General features: G+C 42.0%; 1 protein-coding gene across 3 annotated transcripts in view; it reads right to left on the bottom strand.

Annotated features, from left to right (window-relative positions):
• Positions 1-1,791: 1,791 nt before the first annotated feature.
• LOC148896733 (uncharacterized) overlaps positions 1,792-11,052 on the bottom strand; it is a 29,107-nt gene continuing 19,846 nt past the window's right edge. For 2 of the 3 annotated variants that reach the window (XM_088998222.1, XM_088998223.1), the window contains exons 6-14: positions 10,092-10,186; positions 9,922-9,995; positions 8,304-8,349; positions 8,178-8,218; positions 7,700-7,770; positions 7,441-7,616; positions 4,418-4,512; positions 4,129-4,288; positions 1,792-3,164 (exon numbers count right to left, since the gene is read on the bottom strand). In XM_088998222.1, the coding sequence (XP_088854348.1) occupies positions 4,151-4,288; positions 4,418-4,512; positions 7,441-7,616; positions 7,700-7,770; positions 8,178-8,218; positions 8,304-8,349; positions 9,922-9,995; positions 10,092-10,186 (736 nt within the window). In that variant the 3' untranslated portion in view covers positions 1,792-3,164; positions 4,129-4,150. Of the gene's footprint in view, positions 3,165-4,128; positions 4,289-4,417; positions 4,513-7,427; positions 7,617-7,699; positions 7,771-8,177; positions 8,219-8,303; positions 8,350-9,921; positions 9,996-10,091; positions 10,187-11,052 lie in introns of those variants that run through there. The other variant, XR_016115244.1, reaches the window with a different exon arrangement.

The following is an 11,052-nucleotide window of genomic DNA, read 5'->3' as shown; positions in this document are numbered from 1 at the left end:
ACAACACAAACACAAACGCGCAAACACTCCCACATATATATGTGTGTGATTTCAACAAAATGTCAGAATGTATTTTCATAAGACAGCAAAATCCTTCCTTTAACCGAAATGGTGGGGTGAGGTTCAATTTGGATCGTTCGTACAATAGACTGCTTAGGCAACATAGGCTTAGTTATGCTGATGAGGTGATACCAGGGCAAATTGGACAATCAGGGCAGTCGTCAGTCAGGACAATAGAAGCAATCAGTGGAGCCGCAGGGATTAGTCCTCTGCTCCCCCCAACCTGAGAGCAGGGACCTATCATATCAGAGTCCGGCACCGCCACATCTTGACAGTAGGGATATACATATAGCCGAAACTACCAGTAAGACTTTAGTTAGCTGAAGAAGCATCTTGGATAAGAGGCGAAACGGTTGGTAAAAATCCAGCCAAACGATTGCAATGAAAGTCAACTTGCTGGGTCCATACGTGAAGTTACTGCGGGCTAGCCTGCACACGGCTCATTAGCTTCCACACTTGCTTTTTTCTGTCACTTGTAGAAGTACGTATATTGATGCTAACGTTAGCACAGGGCTTGTCAAAGTGCCACTTACATTTGACTGTTTCATTGCAAATTAGAATCAGAACCTTTTCTCTCGATAAAGGCGAATCCTAGGGTCTATTTAACCTGAAATGTACGATACTTATCTTTTTTTTTAATCGTCAGGCTTATTTAAAAGAGGTGTTTACCTGTTTCAACCTGAATGGCCAACTAGGTCAGTATCATCCAATCATAATTGCTCTTTGAACATCAACGGCCACCTTAGGTCAGCATTATCCAATTAAAATTGCGCGTTCAGCTCAACCTAGGTCATTATTATCCAATCAAAATTGCGATTTCCACCAACTGCAGCCCAAACAGGAAATGAACAGCAAAAAAGCGAGAATATGTATTTAGTTTTAGCGACAAGCCAGATACAATCATCAAAAGAGCCATATATGGCTCGTGAGCCATAGTTTCCCGACCCTTGCCTTATAACATTGGGCATCAAATTAATTTTTTGCTGTGGGCCACGGGTTTTCTTCCGGGGGCGATTATGAATTTGGAGAAGCCACTAGAATGTTTAATCCCCTCCACATATTACATATGGAGCGCAAAGAAAATTAATGAATGACTAGTTTTCAAATTTGAAGTAAAAATGATGACTTATTGTGGCTTACATGGGACAATTAGAAATTTTGGTTCATACTTTAGCAAGCATCATGGAATTTCACAAGTTTTATTTGCTCTCGCAGGCCGAATCAAATGATATGGCTGGCCGGATTTGGCCCCCAGGCCTTGACTTGGACACCTGTGCCTTATAAACAGAAGAGTTTGCATTGTTTGGAGCTGGTTGACATAAAATGCTTTTTATTATGGGATATATATATATATATATAATTCAAAAACAAAAACAATAACAAAATATCTTATTTCCTATGACGTTTAGTTTTTCAAATGTACGTTTTTAGAGGCAGCAGGCAAAGGTTACAAATCATGCCAACTAGATAACTTAAGTGTACCTTTGCTATAAAGTTAATAACTTGCAGCGATGCACTGTTTTATAAAAAGGAAGAGGGGATATATGTTTGTGTGTGTGTGTAGGATATGTAAACAGTCAAAAAAAATTGCACTTTTTTGGCTTGTTTAGAAAAAAAGCCTTAAACTTAAAAATCACTGACCAAAAAGAAACATGCTTGTTTAGAAAACATTACAAAAAAAACGTATACAATCATAGTCTAATGACAACTGTCTCGTATATTGGTCAGCTGTACAAGAAAAATAAAAAATAAACCACAATGGGATTGTTAAATCTTGTCATATAGTTTTGTTATGTCCATAAAACTAAATGTTATACTGTATATTGTACGATGTGAGCAGATGCCCCTTAACTGAAACATTCTGTACACAAAAATAAAGAATAAACATAACGGTATAATGTAATATACAGTAAAGTCTCGTTATATCGATATCGGATATATCGATAGTCCCGGTTATATCGATACTATTTCTATGCACGCACAGAGAAAATTACATGCAAACAGGGTCGGATATATCGATAGTCCCGGTTATATCGATATTTTTTCGGACTCCCTTGAATATCGATATAACGAGACTTTACTGTATATAGTCTTATTTGGGTGTGTGTGTGGAGGGGGGGGGGGGTATTGCTTGTACACAAGACAGCTTGGCACTTCTACTTGATCATTTCATATTTGCCATCTTTTTTCCCTGTTTTTTTTCCTGTTAGTTTTAAACACCCTGGGACATTCTGATTGTCAATGAAACATTCTCAAAGGCAGTCAGTCTAAAAAGTATGTCAATACACATTTAACCTTCCCTTCTTACCAGGAAGCAATACATGGAGAAAAAAAAGAGTTCACAATAAAGATTCCTCGTATTCATTGATTTCTTCAGCGCACCCAAAAAAAAATAATCTTTGTCAAAACCTTATTAGAAATTCTTTTGCAACAGTGCCAAAATTCCTCTTCTCACGAAGAACCTCACTTCCCAAGAACTTCCCACCCTCCCACCCGTGTTTTCGGATTCACTCGCTTGTAAAGCGAAGAATAGCCAAACAAGTGCTTTTAAGATGGCGTGCTTCCTCCCCTTTCCCTATAAAGGTGCAATGTGACTTTGAAAGCTTCATTAGTGACCTAGTTTTGCGCTCTCCCAAGCCTGGAGTCCAAGAACCACCGAGGTTTGATGTTCCTTCCCCCAGTTTTGCTTTAAGGTGCCCAAGTAGAAGCATTGCAAGTGTGTGTTTTTAAGGGGGGGTTTGTACACACACTTGTTTAGTGTCTTTAGCGTGCTCGGGCACTAGTGCAAATTAATTTTAGCTGGTCTGTTTTTTTTTTGTTGATCCTCCCTACCTCTGTCTCGCTCTCTTTCCCCCCCCCCCCCTTCTCTTTCGTCCCGGACAAAAGATGTGTTGCCATGGTTTCATCCTTAGTGTGATGCCCTTCAGAGCGTTCGGTTCAGTGGCTGTCAGATCACGGCGTGATGTCTTTCTCGCCATTTGAAATTCTCTTCACTTCACTCTGGCCTCGGTGCTGTTGACGGGTGTTGTTTTCATGATTCAAATGCAGCACCTGTCCGTGTGTCTTGAGAGAGCGTGCCTGGTCCCTTTCTTCTTAGAGTGCTTCTGCCTACAGGGAGGGGAGATACTGTCAATCAATCAGTGCTTGTACAATGACTATTGGGAGTTAAAACTGAGAAGTTGATGAGTTGACTTTGAGGTTGAATGCTTTTCAAGTGTTTTGGGAACCGATTTGCAAAGGATTTTTGTCTTGCTCGTCTGTTGCCCCGCGGCCCCACTGCAACGCTCTGTAGAGCATCAAAATGAACAGCCAAAATGGCGCATCGGCCTTCATACATCCGCGCATATGTTTTAAGACTCTTGAATTCCTTTTTAAATATACATTTTTGAGATCATTTACAAAACTGTTGAGATTTTTTACGATATTTGAATAATTGATTAACCCATTCACTGGCAGACGTGCAAAAATGTGTCCACTCCAGTCAGTTCCAGGGTTTTTGTCATTTTCACTCAAATTCCAGGACAGAATATTGAGGTCTACATAAACATTCAATGCAGCGTAAACAAACCTTAGATTCTTGCATTGCATCTGAAAAAAAGTGTTAGTTCCTATTTTATATGGGTCTGGAGTTATATGAGCGTGAAATGGGGGCGGCTGTCCAAAATACAATGCAATACAATACATATTGGTTTATATAGCGCTTTAACAACAGCTGAAGCTATAACAAAGCGCTAACATGGAAAAAAGGAAAATGCTGCCCCCTTGTGGAAGGAAAAAAAAAACATTGCCACAGGTCTTGCCAGGACCATATCGGCACCCCCAGCGAGAAAAACCAAAACCCTAACAAAATTGGGAATGGTGCTCTCTATCATTTGCAATTCCCAAATAAATTCAGGAATGGCAGTGAACGAATTAAATACCCCCGGCGACCCGGTGGTGTAGCGGTTGGATCGTCGACCTCAGTGCAGAGGTACCAGGTTTGAATACAGCTTCCCGTTTGGGGTTTGGATGTTCTCAAGGCCGTGTTGACTTTCTACAAACGCGACTAAATTGTGTCTCACGCTCCACTTGCCTCAACTCGTGCGTTATCTTATGAATGCTGCAGGGTCAAAAGTAAATCATTCAGCCGTTTTCTCCTCTGCTCTCTGCTGCATTCCGCAACTTTGTCTTCCTCAGCTTCCTCCTCTTCGTCTTCTTCATCATCTTCTCTGTTCCGGCTTTCCGTGGGCTGCAATGAACAAGATCACTAAGATAATCATCAAACAATCACACACACAAATCGTAAGATAACAATTTTCTAATTTGTGTCCAGATAAATCACAGACGGCATTTTTTTTGCATGCAGGAATGTGCTTACGTGGGGGCTGGCGCTGAACGAGCCAGTAGTGTCGTCGCAGCCTGGGTGGGGTTCACTGCTGGAAATAGTCACCTCCGCCACCCCTACTGGTACATCTAGAAAGAGAATAGAGAGAAAATTGTACTTTTTTTGGGGGGAGTCACAGTGATCCAAGAAAGAAGCGAATTGGGATGGGAAGGATGTTTACTGAACACTTTCATCACACTTTGAAAAATATTTGGCAAATTATTGGACAATGAAGTCTATTAGGCAGAGGACACGAGGTGAGTGTCCCAGCTCACCCTCCCACCACCACCTAACAATCACAAATGGTATGGTCCTGACAATTCATTTTCTGTCTACAGTCATAATTCCATATTCGGGAAGCTGAAGCCTATGCAATCTGATTTTTGTGTGACAGGAATGAAAAACCTATATATCACAGGTGTCCAAGTCAAGGGCAGGGGGCCAAATCTGGCCCGCCACATCATTTTATTTGGCCCGTGAAAGCAAATCAAACGTGAAATTCCATGATGCTTGCTAAAGTTGAAAGGGTAAAGAAGCTAATTGCTAAAGTCAAAAAGGCGAAAAGCTAATTTGAGATGCGTGCGTATGCAGTGGCTCTGAACCAAAATTTCAGTGTCCCATGTGAACCACAATAACAGGCATTATTTTTGACTTCGTTTGTAAACTAGTTATTTATTAATTTGTTGTGCGCACTGTATGTAATATGTAGAGGGAATGAACCATGCTAATGGCTTCCCAAAATTCATAACGGCCCCCGAGAGGAAACCGTAACTACAATGCGGCCCACGGCAAAATATGACTTTGTCACCCTTTCTGTATGTATTAAAAAAAACACGGCCAAGATTTGAATCACAAATAGAAGAACTACAAGACCCCCCCCTGCCTGTCTCAGCACGATGGGGGACAGCTTTCAGCTGCTCTGCCCCCACACTCACTTCCTCCCAACATTCGTAACATCGATTCTCTTCCCACCTTCAAATCCCATCTCAACACCCACCTATTTAACATTGCATTTTCTGTGTAGCACGTTCTCTTGTTTCTATTTATAATTGTATTCTAGTTGTGGTTGTATGTTATTTATTATAGTACCTATGCTTGTCTGTGACTGTAAAGTGTCCTTGAGAGCTTTGAAAGGCGCTTAAAATAAAGTATATTATTATTAGTCTTATAAGACAGATCTAACCGCGACTCCGCCATGTTCCGATTCACCAAGGAGACACACTCATACAAAACGCCGAACTGAAGTGTAAAATCTACCCTTTCATGCACCCTGTAACCTGATAACATGATCAGCTGCCCACTGTAATGACCGTTGTCCCCCAAAGACTCACTTCTCCTGCACTTGCAAACCCCCATTTATTCTTTATTCTTTCGGCACAAAAACAAACAAAACCAAGACAGTGAGTAAGAATTTGAATTCTGCGTGAAAGTCTTAGGCTGATACCTGGTGGCTCTAACTGTTAGTAAAAACTGTTTGGAGCTAACAATTGCTTTGTATGAAACACAGCTGAAGATGCGCATGTCAAATGTCACACTGCTGTTTCTACATTCCACGACACATAGGCGCCATCCTTGTAGATGCCATACTGCCTCTGAAATCAAAACACTTGACAATCCCCAATGTCGGAGCGGTGGAAAATGGCACTCAAAGGCAGTACTTCTAAAGCAATACAGTTCTTGTTGTAAATCTCATTCTATTGCGGCGGAATTTATTTGCTCTTGGTTGCGATCAGTCAGAGAGACTTTGATTAGGAAAAAAAAAGACCCAAAAAAGAAGTCGGGAGGGGCCTCCGCTCACTTTGTGGACACCAAAAAGTGGTAAGGCAGAGATGGGGAACGTTTTCTGAGCGCTTTAAGTATTCTGTGGTTGGAAAAAACACTTTGGTTTGCGCCGCACAGAACCAACAATGAGGATGTTGGATTGTGAGAGCGGCACACAAGCATGCTTTTAAAGGAAAAGACACAATACTTCCATCTTAATGGAACTCTTTTGTCAATCAAATGTTTGGATGCACTTTGTCATTAATAGCACGGCAAAGTGCCCAAATCCTAGACCGGTAGTCCGTATGACGGATGTCATGCGAGACTGATATGATTTTCTGGCGTCAACACAGAAGGATAATCGTGATGCTAAAAGGAAACATGATGCTAACCTTGTAACCAACAGTGTGACGGGTATTAAATGAATTGATAAAAATGATACACGTGATTAACCTCTTTTCACCTTTGTACGATAGTTAAAAAGCATGAAGCGAGCCGACCACCTTCAGGAAGACGACCCCGCTTCATTTGCAAACAGTGAGTAGTTTTATTGGCTTTTACTGCGATCGGGTGAATTTTAGGGGACAGGTAATCCAAGGGTAATCAGCAAAATTTCCAACCTCTTCAACTTCAGACTTAAAGTCCCCAACAACTAATCAACCAACACACCAACTAACTAACCAATTAACTAGCTAGTTAAAACTAACCAAGTAGCTAGCTAATTAAATAACTAAGTAAGAAGCTAACTAACTAGTGAGCTTACTAGCTAACAAACCAACTAACTGACTGGTTAGCTAGCTAAAAACAAATACATAGCTAGCTTACTAGCTAACAAACAAACAAACTGGTTAGCTAGCTAAAACTAACTAGCTAGCTAGCTAAAAACAAACAACTAACCAACGGAACAAACTAATCAAACAACTAACCAATTAAATAACTAGCTAAAATAACTAGCTAGTTCACTAGTTAGCTAACTAACTGATTAACGGGCTAACTAACTAGCTAGCCTACTAGCTTACAAACTAAATAAGCAACTAACTAGCTAACAAATCAAATAAACAAACAAGATTTTATTTTTAAATCCACTTTGCAGAGCCCTGGTTTATTTAGAATGAAATATTTGATGAAATCCGAACAAATGACAATAACCAGTGTTCGAACACAACGGTGTGCCTGAATTGTCGAAAGGCAGCGTGTATAGCGAGCGTGTGACACCGACAGAAACAAAAACTAACACACACACTTGCTTCATGGACCTGACTTGATGTAGCTATCGTCCCCACTGGCTCCATCCGCGCACGCGACAGGCCAGTCCCTCTCCTCGGCCTCGTCGTCCCCCTCTCGCCTCCCCTCCATCCTCAGTCGGATTTGCCGCTCCCTCACCAGCTCCCAGTTCCTCACCAGGAAAACGCGATGTGTCACCACGAAGCTCCTGACCCACATTGGAGCACGGGTGAGCAAACAAGGCGTCACATAGCTCTGGCCAAAACGCCGTTCGCTGCCCGATTGCTGTACCGTTCGTCGCTGCTCATGGGCTCCATGTCGAGGTGAGGAAAAAGGCTGGCCAAGTCACCCGAGCTCTCCTCCTGCGGGAGGAAAAATCCAATATGGATTTAGGTCGCAGCCTATGCGCAGCTTGTAAAACAAGGATATCAAAGTCATTTTTTTTGCCGCAGGCCACATTGTAGTTACGGTTTCCTCTTGGGGCCGTTGAATTTGGAGAAGCCATTAGAAAGTTTCATCCCCATCACATATGACATATGGAGCGCACAACTAATTAAAGAATAACTAGTTAGCAATTTTGAAGTAAAAAATAATGAATGTTATTATGGTTTGCTCGGGACAATTTGAAATTTTGGTTCGGACTTTAGCAAGCCTCATGGAATTTCACTAGTTTGATTTGCCTTTGCCGAATAAAATGTGGCAGGCCAGATTTGGCCCCCGGGGCCTAGACTTTGACACCTGCGTTGTAAAAAAACTTATTGACTCTCACCGCCATGTCTTGAAGGGGAAACGTCCTCTCCTTCAGTCGGCCTGTGCGTGAGAGATGCTCACAGTGAGATCCCATTTGAACGCATTGATCTGAAAACATCAAGTACGTTGTTCTGGAAATACTCACAGTAGCGCCGCCTCCTTTTCAGGGGGAAGGCAGGTTGCCTCTGAAGCTGTTGGGGAAATATCACCATGAACATTTCAAAGTTGTTTCAGCAATTGTCAATGGTGATGTGAACAGTCAGAATGGAATGACATGAAATGGTGACATAGATGAAGAGCATAACCCAAATTTGGACAGAAGTCGGCAACACAGCCTTTTATTCTAATTTATGCAACAGCGGTGGTCAAGTCATAGTTATTGGAAATATTCGGCAGACCATCCATTTTTCTCATCTGCATATCCTCACAAGGGTCGAGGTGCCCATCCTAGCAGTCTCAGGGCAGCGGGCGCGGGACACCCTGAACTAGTTGCCAGCCAACCACAGGGCACTCATTGACAAACAACTATTCGCACTCATAATTATGCCCAAGGACTATTTTGAGTGTTCCATTACCTTCCCAGCATCTTTTTGGAAAGTGGGAGGAAAGCAGAGTACCCAAAGAAAACCCACCCAGGCACAGGTAGGACATCCAAATTCCACGCAAGAAGAGGTGGAATCAAACCCAACACATATGAAGCCGTCATGCTGATCACCGTGCCGCCCATTAAGGCACAAAGCACTCGCTCGACAGAATTGCGTGTTTCAAATCGGTTATGTCATGACGAGGCCATTGCGCAATGTTAAAATGAGAACCAAAAATAACCAGAAAGTCTTCTTGTGTGTGTAAACGGGGAGGGAAAAAAACAGTCACAGAATTGTCATGAGCAATAAACTATTGGCTATCAATAAAGGCATCTTCATCAATCATAAGATGCTTTTATCACCGATCTCGCCTTGGACAATCTTGCAGGAGAAAGCGCCACGCTTTGCTGCCACTGAGAAATATTAGAGTTGGCCAGTCGCAAATGAGCTCCACATTTTGTTCTTTGGATCAAGTTGGAATCCGAAATAAGAGAGCAGAAATAACCACAAACCGCAACCGCACAATGTTTTTTTCCCCTCGATCCCTCTGCTTTAATTCCATGCAAATGATATTCCGATCCATTGAGGACTACACGCGACTAAATACATCACAGCAACAGTTTGTTTTCGCAATCTCTCCTTAGATCTCGCGCACAAAATCCAGTATTTTAGTTCCGGCAGGAGTTACGTTTTCAGAAAGTCACAACCGTGAGCGGACACCCACGTGAAATGCGATGCCAAGGACCAGGATTGAAATTTCTTAACTCATTCACTGCCAGATGATGTGCAGAAATGTGTTCACTCCAGTGCCAGGGTTTTTGTCATTTTCACTCAAATTCCAGGACCCACAGAAGATCAAGTTTTAGGACTGCATAAACATTCAGTGCCGTGTAAGAAACCTTAGACTCTCTTCTTTCATCAGAAAAAAAATGTTAATTCCTAAATTGTATTGGTCTGGAGTTATATGAGCTTCAAATGGGGGCGGCTGTACAAAAAGCAAATGCTGCCCCCCTCTCGTGGGTGGGAAAAACATTGCCAGAGGTCTGACCAGTGCTTTATCCCCCCCCCGTTAGAAAACCAAAACCCAAACAAATTCGGGAATGGCAATCCACGTCGTGCTTTTCAATTCCCGAATAAATCCGGGAATGGCAGTGAATGAGTCAATGTGCAGCGTCTCACCTGATTGTGCTGCCAAAGCCACATGACATCATAGGGCAACTGGAAATGAATCCTCTTCATTCGCAAGTACTTCCCTGTCACACACAAGCATTGAGAGTTTGAATGAATGGTCAGACTGACAGTCAACGCCCGTCACTTCATCCTGTCATCAACTTCCCGTCTAGACTCACCGACATGGATGGGTGCAGGTAAAAGGCTGAAATCCCACTCGCCCGATTTGAAGTCAGCAGTCCCCCTGGAGAAGGGCTGAGACAGGCAAGGGGAACTGAAAGCAAAAGGTGAGCGAATGAATCCATTGAATGGATTGTGGAAAGTTCACTCATTCACTGCCAACGTATTCGGAAATTGAAAATATGACGTGGAGCACCATTCCTGAATTTGTTCGGGTTTTGTTTTGCCGATTAAGCGCTGGTAAGACCTCTGGCTATGTTTTTTCTCTTCCACGAGAGGGCAGCATTTCCCTTTGGTCCATGTTAGCGCTTTGTTCCATCTTCAGCTGTTGTTAAAGCGCTATGTAAACTAATAAGGATGGATTGCATTGTATTTTGGACAGCCAACCTCATTTCAAACTCATATTATTCCAGACCAATCTAAATTAGGAATTATTATTTTCTTATGAAAGAAGAGAGTCTAAGGTTTCTTACGCTGCATGTTAATGTTTAAAACTCAATATTATGTGGGTCCTGGAATTTGAGTGACAATGACAAAAATCCTGGCACTGGAGTGAACACATTTTTCTGGCAGTGAATGAGTTAAAGAACTGCTTCTCAAAATGCTTCATACACAAAGAGGGTGCAGAAAGATTGAAGATATGTCTGTGTCTTTTGTGTTGTGTCACATTATTTGTTATTTAGTTTTTTTGCTGGTTTGACTTCAAGATGGTGCGGCGAGTGTGGCTGCCTTTACAGCAGCTCCTCTATTCTGTTTTTCTTTTTTCTTCTTTTCCTTTTCTCTTCCTTCCTTCCTGCTATGAAATGTAAATTTCTCCACTGTGAGGCTAATAAAGGCAAATCTAATGTAATATCATCTAAATTGGGTTTGTGGAATTTGGAGCAAATTCTGAAAAATTCTGTGATCCAAAATTTGCTGAGTCGGATTAATTTGTGGGATTTGAACGTGGAGACGACTATC

The sequence above is a fragment of the Hippocampus bargibanti genome, linkage group LG06, assembly GCF_051943395.1.
Source record: "Hippocampus bargibanti isolate YZ-2025 linkage group LG06, ASM5194339v1, whole genome shotgun sequence".
NCBI classification, from domain to species: domain Eukaryota; kingdom Metazoa; phylum Chordata; class Actinopteri; order Syngnathiformes; family Syngnathidae; genus Hippocampus; species Hippocampus bargibanti.
The sequence above is the reverse complement of the archived record's forward strand: the minus strand, read 5'-3'. Positions and strand labels throughout refer to the sequence as shown.